Source organism: Gadus macrocephalus, chromosome 10 (genome assembly GCF_031168955.1).
Source record: "Gadus macrocephalus chromosome 10, ASM3116895v1".
NCBI classification, from domain to species: domain Eukaryota; kingdom Metazoa; phylum Chordata; class Actinopteri; order Gadiformes; family Gadidae; genus Gadus; species Gadus macrocephalus.
In genome coordinates, this window is record NC_082391.1 from 5,746,460 (window position 1) to 5,757,747 (window position 11,288).

The window sequence follows — 11,288 nt, forward strand, 5'->3', positions numbered from 1 at the left end:
TCGGCGTAGATTTCAGCCTCCTGCCACAGAGCGCTGGCATGAACCCTGCTCACTCTCTCTCTCTCTCTCTCTCTCTCTCTCTCTCTCTCTCTCTCTCTCTCTGTCTCTGTCTCTGTCTCTCTCTCTCTCTCTCTCCCCCTCTCTCTCCCCCCCTCTCTCTCTCTCTCTCTCTCTCTCTCTCTCTCTCTCTCTCTCTCTCTCTCCCTCTCTCTCGCTCTCTCTCTCTCTCTCTCTCTCCCTCTCTCATCTCTATTTTCTACATCTGAAGCTCTCAAGCTTTTATAAACCCTCTCCACCCTTTTGTTAAGTCCCATCTATCATTATCACCTCCACCTAAAGACAGACGTAAAATTAGAAGGGACCAATTGATTCAATGTGCGAGTATTCCCACACACGCACATGCACATGCACACACATTCAACCACACACACACAAACAGGCACACATACACAAACACACAGCAGTGTTTCATTAAGTCATGAAATGCCCAAAGAAAAACAACATACAGGTCCCTGAAGTTTATGACTCTGTTGCTGAGGGTCATAAATGTTGCATATATATATTTAATATATTTATATACAGTCAGCAACATCCAAACAGAATACTTCCTGGATAAACTGCTACAGATATCTGGCCCACCCCCACACTATGACTCATGTAACAGCCACACACCCACCCAGAGTTATTCATACCTCTAATGAGGCAGGAATATAAACAAAGAACGAAAGAAGAAATAAATCAAAATTTCCCACACAAGGGTGATAAAGTTGGTGAACAAACCGCTCTCTCGCTCTCTCACTCTCTCTCCCTCTCTCTCACTCTCTCACCCTCTCTCTCTCTCTCTCTCTCTCTCTCCGCCTTTCCTCTCCTCCCCCTCCTCCCTCTCCTCCCCCTCCTCCCTCTCCTCCCCCTCCTCCCTCTCCATCCCTCTACATCCTTTGTTGTTGTCTCGCTCGCCCATCCCAGCCCAAAGCTCCCTCCTCCATCGGTCCCTCCCCACCCCCACTCTCCTCCCTCATCCCTCCCCTCCCCTCTCCTCCCTCATCCCTCCCCTCCCCTCCCCTCCCCTCCCCTCCCCTCCCCTCAGCGGCACTTGCAGGACTTGACCACCATGTTGGAGAGCTGCTCCACGCGGGGGGTCCGGCCCATGAAGTACACGATAGTGAGGGGCTCCAGGTCCTGGGGCACGCAGCAGGGGGACGCCGACGCCTCGGGGTTCATCTTGTTGTACAGAGGGAGGATCTGGGGGGGGGGGGGGGGCAGAGAGACAACAGGGGTTCCTGAAAGTCGTCACGGCGGCGCGGGGTCTGGTAAACCGCTCAGTTTTTTTCACAGACGGGGGCCGCACTGGGCGCCGTTGATCATTTCCTTTATGGAGAAGATTATTTCCGTTGTGCAAAGTGGAGCAGAGAGTGTCGAAAAAAATACTTTTTGCGAAACGACGCCACATGAAACGATAAAAACAATCAAAAGATTAGCTGTAAAGTAAAGTAAAGTGCAATCGAGGTAAGGTGTGGGCATGTTATGTTTTCAGTGAGCTCAAATGCAGTCAATCATTCATTTTCCCCCAACGTTTCTGATCCTTCCTATCCTATCCTTTCGTGATCATATGTTATAAATCCCATCAGAAAGGTCAATAAAAACCAGAAGCTACTGTGGTCGAAAAACTGTTTTAGAACTGCATATATTAGTATATCAGAATGTATACGGCTGAAGTCCTGTAGTCAGGAGGGACTTTGGTTGTGGAATAAACCACTGCACGCAGCCCGGTGAAAAGGTAACACAGATATAAATACCTCCTCCACACAGCCACCTAGGAAAACAGATCTATGCAAATAAAGCCAGAAGCCACAAGCTAACCTTTAACAAGGTTGTTTTTGCTCAAGCTCATCGCCCTCCCTCCCAACCAGACCCGACCACACATTTGTTATTTTCATAACCTAAAAATACTAAATTGGAGCTGATTACTGTACTGAGCTAAGGTAGCAGGGCAGCATTTACTCTATATACAGGTATAACCTGAATTTAACTTCTTAACGTCTTCAGAAACGCTCTTTGAGTCACCGTGTCTTAAATCAAACCAACGCGTCGTCTGCTCATCTTTTAGTCTGAAAGCCCTTCGTTTCCCAGCCCTCTGCGTTGAACCCTCTACGAGCCTGTACGCCTCATGGCCAGGGTTTACTGGGGTCCAGATTGCCGTGGTGATGGGACATTTATGAGTTTGGGGTTAACCAACCATCCCCAAACCACTGTGTTACAGCGGCCGTAAACATCGCACACTAAGCTGTCTGCGGGCCCCCATAGCATAGCTGGTGTCACGGGTTGCTGACTCTTATTCTTTACGATAAGCGAACGTAAAGAGCTGAGTACGAGTGCAGCGGCCGTTCTCAGTCTGCAGACAGTTCATCTGGGGAGCGGCGATCAAACTTTAGAGCTCCAATCGTGCTTCAGTATTTGCTCACAAGGCAACGTGTTGTACAAAGATACTTCGATTATTATTCATGGTTTATTGAATTTGAAAAAAAGTATAAATAAATGAACCTATCAGATGTCATCTGACAAAATGTCAGCCAATCGCTGCTCACCATGTTGTAGTGGTTGTCGGCGCTCCAGAGATAGGGGCAGCTGCCTGCGCAGAAGTTGGCCTTGTAGCCCTTGGGTTCGTGGATCCACTTCCAGTTGAGGTCGCGCCGGAAGTCGATGTAGAGCGAGCGCAGGCAGCAGCCCTGCTCGGAATTCCTAAGTCAAAGCGAGGTGGAAAAAACAACAGGGAACGTTTTTGGGAATATTATTTTGGAATACAATTTGGCCCTCCATCGATTCTGGAGGGGATTCGGCTGGGGGTGGGCGGTGGGGGGCCAGGCCCGTGGGTTTGGTCATGGGAAAATTAAAACGGGTCGAGGACGCAGGCTGCGGAGGATCTTGCAGCCAGAGGTAATGATGGAGTGGGGCTGCCAGGCCTTCTCCTCCGCGCTGAGGTCGTCTAAATTAAAACAACTGCCGACCGCTCGCTTGGCAGTCTAAACAAGGGACCGGGACGGGGCTTTATTCTGACACACAATAGCCCGCGAGAAGAACCCTGGTCCGGAATCAGAGGCAAAACGATCAATCCATGTGATCACGTGTCCCTGGCTTCTGAAGCAGGGCATCCCTAGGTCCGTGCGTGACCGGAGGGGGGGGGGGGGGGGGGAGTTACCGGGAGCAGGTGGAGGAGTCGACGGCGGCCGCCCTCCTCTTGCGGCTCCTCTTGTTGGGGTTGTCCACGCGGTCGCCAGGCAGCAGGGTGAGGATGAGGTGGGGGGTCTTGGTGCTGAAGTCGGGCTGGCCCTTGGTCTGGCCCGGCCGCTGCATCTGTCGGAGCTGCAGGTCGTCCACACCTGGGGGGGGGGCAGAGTGGAGGGGTGAGGGTGGCGGTGCCGTCCTCTGATACCGTGACTCAGGTGTTTAGTTCAGCTCTGTGTAGTTGTCATATAAGAGCTGACAATGTGTATTGCTGCATTAGCCTGTTAAACTGAGATGCAGTTTATTGCAGGCGATTATTTTGTATTTTATTGCATGGACGTATGTATAGACGTTTTAACATAAATTACCAAAAGCATTATAAAATGTTACTTACAAAGCATTATAAATCTTAATACAACGATAAAAGTAAATGGATTCTTCAATAAAACCCATGTGATAATATATCCCAAAAGGTGTCAACTAATAAACTAACTGTTGCATGGTAAGTTGCTTGATGCATGAGTGTTTTACATCAAGACGTGCACTACCATTCTCCAACTATCAAACCCAAACTATCATCCTCCTTCTATCACACTCCAACTGTCTCACCCTAACTATCACACTCCAACTATCACACCCCAACTATCATAACCCAACCATCTCACTCATACAGTTTGGATGTGCGGTGAGTGTCTCTCCAAGCCATGAATGTCTTGATCTGTCCACGTTTGCACCCCCCTGTTGCCGTCACTCCATCTCCACGCACACAGAGTCCCTCAAACAGTTCACAGCTCTCTTGATTTGGTTCTCAGCCAGGATTGGAGAATCTTGGGCTTTTCTCCTAGGATTTCTGACAAACCCAGGCGTCATGCAGCTAATTGAGGCTTGTGTGTGTTTGCGCGTGTGTGTGAGTGCGTGTGTGTGTGCGTGTGCGTGTGTGTGTGTGTGCTTGTGTGTGTGTGTGTGTGTGTGTGAGAGTGTGTGCGCGTGTGTATGTGTGTGTGATCACACACCTGCGAAGAGCGCCTCCAGCTCCTCGCTCTTGTTGGGCAGGATGTTGTTGGTGGACGGGACGAAGGTGCAGCAGGGGCAGTGGACGCTCAGCCTCAGGCCCAGGTTCTTCTCTGGTCGCCATGACGACGAGAGGGATGGAGGGATGGACAGATGGACGGACGGACGGAAGAGAGATTAGAATGGAAAGTGTCAGAGCAGAGGAGGTATAAAGTACAATAGGAGTGACCATATTTTCTCACAGAGAACAGCATATAAAATGCAAAAACATAATACAATATGATAAGAAGATTTAACAATAAAAATGTTTTACTTCACAATGAGATTGAAACCATATATGGATTGAAGCCCTTGTGTGTAGTCCAAGAAAAGCATATCGGTACAAAACCAGGTTATATAATCATTGTGTCAATCCAGATTGGTTCAAATTGGTTCCCAGTGATGTCGGAGCATGCCTATCACTGAACACACGGGTGGAGGTCTGGGGTGGAGGTGTGGGGTTGGAGGTCTGGGGTTGAGGTGTGGAGGTGGAGGTCTGGGGGTGGAGGTCTGGGGGTGGAGGTCTGGAGGTGGAGGTCTGGGGGTGGAGGTGTGGAGGTGGAGGTCTGGGGGTGGAGGTCTGGAGGTGGAGGTCTGGGGGTGGAGGTGTGGAGGTGGAGGTCTGGGGGTGGAGGTCTGGGGTTGGAGGTCTGGGGTTGAGGTGTGGAGGTGGAGGTCTGGGGGTGGAGGTCTGGGGTTGGAGGTCTGGGGTTGAGGTGTGGAGGTGGAGGTCTGGGGGTGGAGGTCTGGAGGTGGAGGTCTGGGGGTGGAGGTCTGGGGTTGGAGGTCTGGGGTGGAGGTCTGGGGGTGGAGGTGTGGAGGTGGAGGTCTGGGGGTGGAGGTGTGGGGGTGGAGGTCTGGGGGTGGAGGTCTGGGGGTGGAGGTCTGGGGGTGGAGGTCTGGGGGTGGAGGTCTGGGGGTGGAGGTCTGGGGGTGGAGGTGTGGAGGTGGAGGTCTGGGGGTGGAGGTCTGGGGGTGGAGGTCTGGGGGTGGAGGTCTGTGGGTGGAGGTCTGGGGGTGGAGGTCTGGGGGTGGAGGTCTGGGGGTGGAGGTCTGTGGGTGGAGGTGTGGAGGTGGAGGTCTGGGGGTGGAGGTCTGGGGGTGGAGGTGTGGAGGTGGAGGTCTGGGGGTGGAGGTCTGGGGGTGGAGGTGTGGAGGTGGAGGTCTGGGGGTGGAGGTCTGGGGGTGGAGGTGTGGAGGTGGAGGTCTGGGGGTGGAGGTGTGGAGGTGGAGGTCTGGGGGTGGAGGTCTGGGGGTGGAGGTCTGGGGGTGGAGGTCTGGGGGTGGAGGTGTATTCTGACCTGTGTCTCCCAGCCAGTCCTTCACCGTCTCCGTGACCTCCACAGACATCCAGCTCCCTTTGGCTCGCGGCTGCACGTTCCTGGAGTCCACATAGCGCTGTGTGGAGACGCTCTCCTCACCCGGCATCAGCAGCTGAAACACACACACACACACACACACACACACACACACACACACACACACACACACACACACACACACACACACACACACACACACACACACACACACACACACACACACACACAGAAAACAGGCATGCACACACAAAGAAAATTAAAGACCAACTAGCTGTGCTGATAAACACCATATATCAAGTTGTCTGCACTGGGTTCATATTAAGAGTCACGGGGAGCATTGGTGATGCTGCAGTGAATGCATAAAATGTTACATGGGGTGGCAAAGGGGTGGTGGAGTTCTTGGCAGGGGGAAATGTTTGTGGTTTTATATTTGTGTCAAGCCCCTCTTGTCTTGAATAAAATCAAAAATAATCGGGCAAAATGCTTTTACACACCATGAACGACGGTTTAATTTTTTGGCGGTTTGCTTCAAAGTATTCTTATTTGTATTTATTTTTAAGGACACAAAAGGGGGGGGGGGGCAAGTCTCTAAGGACGGGGGCAGCTCCCTCTTGATCCGGGACGCTCTGTCAGCCGTTCACACCTGATAAACCTCTACTCTCTGTTCGGCGGCGCTGGCCTGCGGGTTCGGGGCCCGGAAGATCCGGAACTCGGCCTTCACCAGGGTGCTGTTGGCGAGCTCCACGCCGCTGACGTCGAAGTGGACCGTCCTGTAGTGGGGACTGGGCGACTCCGGGTTCACCGCATCTGGGCACCCGGAGAAGAAAGATTCACTTAGAGACAAAAAGAGTGAATGATTGGGTTGAAATCGGGGTAGCGCAGAGATGAAGCGCATGTGGAATGGAGCAGATTCCAAAATATTCTTTGGTGGAGCGGTTGTTTCTGATTCCGCAGTGTGTGTCGAGACAGACCATCAAAATTGCAGACATTATGGTTGATGATAAGATGCTATAAACCGACACTAACTTTAATGATAGCTTTGGGTCTAATTAGAAACTGGACAAAGGACTGTCAAGCTGATTTTGGTGCCTTTTACGCACGCTTAACTCCGATCATAATAGGCTAAATTGTATGTTTGGCTCATTAAAAGGACAGTCACAGGACTTGTTTAGAATCCTGGAACTAGGAAAATGACTCACTGGTATCTGCCCGGGGCGGCAACATGTCAATACGCTGCACCTCTTTTGCGTAATAATCCTCTTCGCTACTCTCGCGGTCGCAAGCGGACTCGGCCTGACGCGCACGCTCTTTGAGCAGCTCCCTCGTGCTGTTGTAGAGGAGCATGACCTCTGGGGGAACCGTGTCGGTCGGAGGGGTCTCTTGCCTGGCCGGTGGACTCCTGATGCGGAGCTTGCTAAGGATTTGCCCGCGGACCGCCTCGATGCGTTTGGACTTCTGCTCGTCCAGGTTGAAAAACTGGCAGGTGTTGAGCCCGTCGAGGGTGACCGCCAGCCTCAGCAGCAGGAAGAGGAGGCGGGTGAGATACATGGTCCGGACTGAGCGATGGGTTCCCCGGGTCGCGCACCAGACCAGTGTTCGGTGTGTCGTGCACTGCCCCCCCTCGGCTCTGCTGCCGGTGCGTCTATGCGTCGGTGCGTAAAGCCTCCAAATACAAACCACCCTGGAGTCACTCAGAGGCTTCCCACAGACGTCTGCAGAAATTAATATCGATCCGGGAAAAAACTCATCAAGAGCGACCAGCACAGAGCTCAGCCCATGTCGCAGATATCCGAAATACAAGGTGATGTTCTTTTAAATTGAATAAATTGGAGTTGTCGCGTTTTTCTTCCACGCAGTCCACCAGGAAAAGGATCTAAAAGCATCGGGTCCAAACCCGTTCACCAGTCCAACCAGTCGAGCTACAGGTCTTCGGAGATCCTTCCATTGCCCGAAAGGAGTCAATAAAAAGCATTTATTTTAGACAGAATGTCCACAAGTGTCGTGTCCCACTCGTCCTCCCAGCATCCAGTCCGGTCAACGTGATGCTACAACCTTCTGCCACACATAAAAAAAGTGTACCAAATCAAATCTCTCGATGAAAGGGCGCCTTTGTACTGCCAGGGACCCATTGAGAAACGTCTCAATAAATCACACACTTAGGCCTCCATCAGGTTAACTGAGTTTCAGTTCAGTGATCCACCTTTTTCCACGTCCGAGTGCCACATTGGGTTCAGCAGTGTGGGGGTGGATGTTGTGCAGCCAGCCGGGTGTACATAGCCTGAGACCCAAGGCTCCACTGAAGAGATCCTCACGGTGTGCAGAGAGGAGAGAGGAGAGGAAGGAGGGGAGGCGGTTGGAGACGTGACACCAAGGATATTGAGGGTATGATTATGCAAGTTAGGCATCTCCAAAAAAAAAGGAGGGAAGTGTCCACACAAATGTTTGCAACCCCCTCTCTTTCTCTACAAAGTAAGTATTTATTCTAGGGCATTTCAGGGCCCTACCCCAATTACCCCTAAAATAATTAATTCGGGAAACTCAAACAATCTCTCCTCCCCAAGAGAGGAAAACTCTCCAGAACCTCCCATCATGCTGAATAACACTTATAGCTCACATAGCTCTAACTATATTGTTATAATTTTAAGAGGAAAGTTAAAAAGGCGTGTACAATCTTGATTATTAAATTGCATATCTCTTTCTATCTCTATATTCAGCCTTCCGTCTATTATTTCGCCCTCCTGAGGCTTACTGTTAATTACAGCTGCGGAGATGGAAGAGACCGTTAATCTGTCAGGGAGGTTTTTATTGCCGCTTTGCTGCCATCCCATCAGACCGTTATTATAGTCGCGGGTGAAGCCCTGTAATTGCCAAGTAAATGGGGGAGGTAGAGGAGAGAGAAAGAGGGCGAGATAGGCGGTCAAAGAGTGGGATATCATACACGAGACGAGGAGCAGGCAGCATTCTCTCCTATCCTTCGTGTATGGTGTTGGCATGGCTATGTACCCCCCGTCTCTCTCTCCCTCCCGTCTCTCCCCTCCCTAGTTTACTCTCTCTCTCTCTCTCTCTCCCTCCCGTCTCTCCCCTCTCTCGTTTTCTCTCTACCTCCCGTCTCTCCCCTCTCGTATTCTCTCTCTCCCTGGCGTCTCTCTTCCGCAAATGATAACACTCATGGGAACAAATAGGAGCTTGTTCCAACTTGAAGGCTCGAGGGGCAAAAGCAGACAGCCGAGACCCGAAATTATGTCAACAGACTTTGCCTCGTAGTTAATTTGTCTACGTGGATCAAAAGTCGTTGGAAGCCATCGCAGTAAAAAGACAAGTCAATAAGGTCCACCGCAGAACCCTGGGCGCACCGCCGATCAGACATGCGCCCCCTGCGGCCAGCTTTGAATACTGCACCTTCCAGCTTTTATTTTTTGAAAGAAAAAAAAGGGAAAGAAAATTCTTAAAAACAACTTCTACTTTTTACTGCTGCTTTCCGAAGACGAATATAGACGAGCGACTGCCACGTCATGTCTCAGTACTGCACAGACCCAGAGCTGATTAGAGAGCTGGTGTAGACACAGGGTTCTGACCTCTGAGAGTTCTCCTTCACTTCTCTGCCCAGGCTCATTTCCCCATTCTCCATCAGACCCAAACGGTGAGGAATACAGCAGACATGTACATCAGCAATAACACTTTTATTGAGAAAAGGAACCAAAACAAGATAAAACAAACATTATAAAAATAAATCCAACTGAAATCCACTCCTCACTCCATCCGGGTTCACTGTTCTTTGAATTCACACATCAGATCCCCAGGGCCTCTATACCTCTAGACCTCATCCTCGTTCAGCAGCATGTTGGGGACCCCCCGGGAGATGGGGAACTCACGGCCCGACTCCGGACACTGCAGGCTCCCCTCCACCACCTCAACCTGAGAGCAAAAGCAGGCCAGAACAATACCGCATGATGTAACCATAGAGACATCTCCATCTTTATGCACACATCCGGACATTGAGTACTATATTATACGTTTTAAAAACAAACCTCAACTATGCACAGATGTACAACACACACACGCACACGTACCTCCAGCAGCACTTTGTGGACCTTCTTCAGGAACTCTTCGTTGTTTTCGTAGTCGGCCACCAGCTCAGCGGAGAGGTCTTCAAGGTGGCCAAGCTGGATTGGGGCGGGGGGGGGGGGGGCAGACGTATTAGTCAACAGCACTACAACACTATTAGTAGTTTTTTGATGTACACTCTCTTCAGGGCTGCAGCTCGAAGCAAAATGTGACATTACACATATATAACATCTGTTCCATTATATTATACTGGCTTCAAATAATATAGATTTATATACAAACACCATTTCAAAATAAGATGTTCTTCTGTTAGTGACAAAGAGAAGAGAGGATTAGGGGATGATTTTGAAGGATATGTTCACATATCCTTCTTAATCTTGGCTTGGTGGAACTACACATTTTCCGCAAGCTTTAAATGTTGGATGACATCATTGTAGCCACATGGAAAGACCTGCCAAGCAGTACCCCCTTGGACCCCCTTACCCGTTCAGCAGCCTGCAGTACCCCCTTGGACCCCCCTCACCCCTTCAGCATCCTGCAGTACCCCCTTGGATCCCCCTTAGCCCTTCAGCAGCCTGCAATACCCCCTTGGACCCCTCTCACCCCTTCAGCAGCCTGCACCAGTGCACTCCACTCCAGCTTGGGGATCATCCGGCTCACAAACTGGGAGTTGAACTCCACCTCGTTCACCTTCACCTCTGTTGCCTAGGAGAAGGGAAGACACACATCATCAGTCCACTTACACATCACACACAACACTAGCAAAATGTGATTGTGCTAGTGGGTAGGGGACTTCGTCGGTGACAAGTTCATCATTTAACAGTATCTAAAGAGAAACAGGCCCCCCTAAGGTCATTTACAAGAAGCTTTCGGGCATCTGGCAAGGAGGCCCACTGGTCGCCTCAGTTGGGAGGTGCTCCAGGCTCGACCAGTTGGGAGGAGACCTCGGGCAAGACCCAGGACTAGGTGGAGAGATCATATCTCAACACCGGCCTGGGAACGCCTCGGGACCCCCCCGTCAGTGGTCAATGTGGCCCGGGAAGGGAAGTCTGGGTACTACCCATACTAGAGCTTCTGCGTCCGCGACCCGACCCCAGATAAGGTTTTGAAGATGAATTAAAAGTTACCAATTAAAATCTTCACCATTAGATTTAGCTAAATAAATCCCCATCTGCTGAATTAGAAGTAAATAAGTCACTGTGACACACACACACACACACACACCTCCTCGTACCTTGATGAGCAGCGGGTAGCCCTTGGTCACCCCCTTCACGTGGGAAGTCAGCATGTTGTGCGTCAGTAGCTTCATGTTTAAAAGGTAGTGGTGTGCTAACGATACCCTTCAAAGTTAGGACACGGTCGACTCTGCGGAAGACTAATTGTTCAATTTGTCTGATCTGTCAGGTTGCTTCAAAAAGCCTGCTCTGAAAAACATCACATGTGAACCGGAAGTTCCCTCGGTGCGTCGCTTCAGTATTCCCCGAAACATTTACTCACAAAAGGTTCCCGTTGGGAATTACTGTTGAACTTTTTAAAGTCGAAAGAAATACCAGCGAGATTAATAGTATCACCTGTTAGTCAGTTTAAGGGAAAAACTTCGTCACAACTTTTTTTATAATCATTTTTATT

General features: G+C 50.5%; 2 protein-coding genes across 2 annotated transcripts; both read right to left on the minus strand.

Annotated features, from left to right (window-relative positions):
* Positions 1 to 1,083: 1,083 nt before the first annotated feature.
* Positions 1,084 to 8,599, minus strand: tgfb5 (transforming growth factor, beta 5). The gene is made up of 7 exons (XM_060062245.1): positions 6,794 to 8,599; positions 6,238 to 6,401; positions 5,574 to 5,706; positions 4,236 to 4,346; positions 3,197 to 3,377; positions 2,586 to 2,739; positions 1,084 to 1,242 (listed from the first exon to the last, which is right to left on the minus strand). Exons 1-7 carry the CDS (start codon positions 7,140 to 7,142, stop codon positions 1,084 to 1,086), a joined length of 1,251 nt encoding a protein of 416 aa, XP_059918228.1. The 5' UTR covers positions 7,143 to 8,599.
* Positions 8,600 to 9,255: 656 nt separating this feature from the next.
* trmt112 (tRNA methyltransferase activator subunit 11-2) lies at positions 9,256 to 11,212 on the minus strand. The gene is made up of 4 exons (XM_060062247.1): positions 10,894 to 11,212; positions 10,263 to 10,364; positions 9,665 to 9,757; positions 9,256 to 9,509 (listed from the first exon to the last, which is right to left on the minus strand). The coding sequence occupies exons 1-4, from the start codon at positions 10,966 to 10,968 to the stop codon at positions 9,408 to 9,410; spliced, it is 372 nt and encodes a 123-aa protein (XP_059918230.1). The 5' UTR covers positions 10,969 to 11,212; the 3' UTR covers positions 9,256 to 9,407.
* Between the last annotated feature and the right edge of the window lie 76 nt (positions 11,213 to 11,288).

Bases quoted from the DNA above. Each gene is read 5' to 3' on its own strand.
- tgfb5 (XM_060062245.1), bottom strand. From the start codon at position 7,142: ATGTATCTCACCCGCCTCCTCTTCCTGCTGCTGAGGCTGGCGGTCACC. The intron at 5,707-6,237 runs GTGTGAACGGCT...TGTGTGTTTCAG, and splicing joins AGAGAGTAGAGGTTTATCAG to CTGCTGATGCCGGGTGAGGA. The intron at 1,243-2,585 runs GTGAGCAGCGAT...CCCCCCCCCCAG, and splicing joins CCGACAACCACTACAACATG to ATCCTCCCTCTGTACAACAA.
- trmt112 (XM_060062247.1), bottom strand. From the start codon at position 10,968: ATGAAGCTACTGACGCACAACATGCTGACTTCCCACGTGAAGGGGGTG. The intron at 10,365-10,893 runs GTACGAGGAGGT...CCCTTCTCCTAG, and splicing joins GCTACCCGCTGCTCATCAAG to GCAACAGAGGTGAAGGTGAA. The intron at 9,758-10,262 runs GTGAGAGGGGTC...GCCCCAATCCAG, and splicing joins TGGTGCAGGCTGCTGAAGGG to CTTGGCCACCTTGAAGACCT.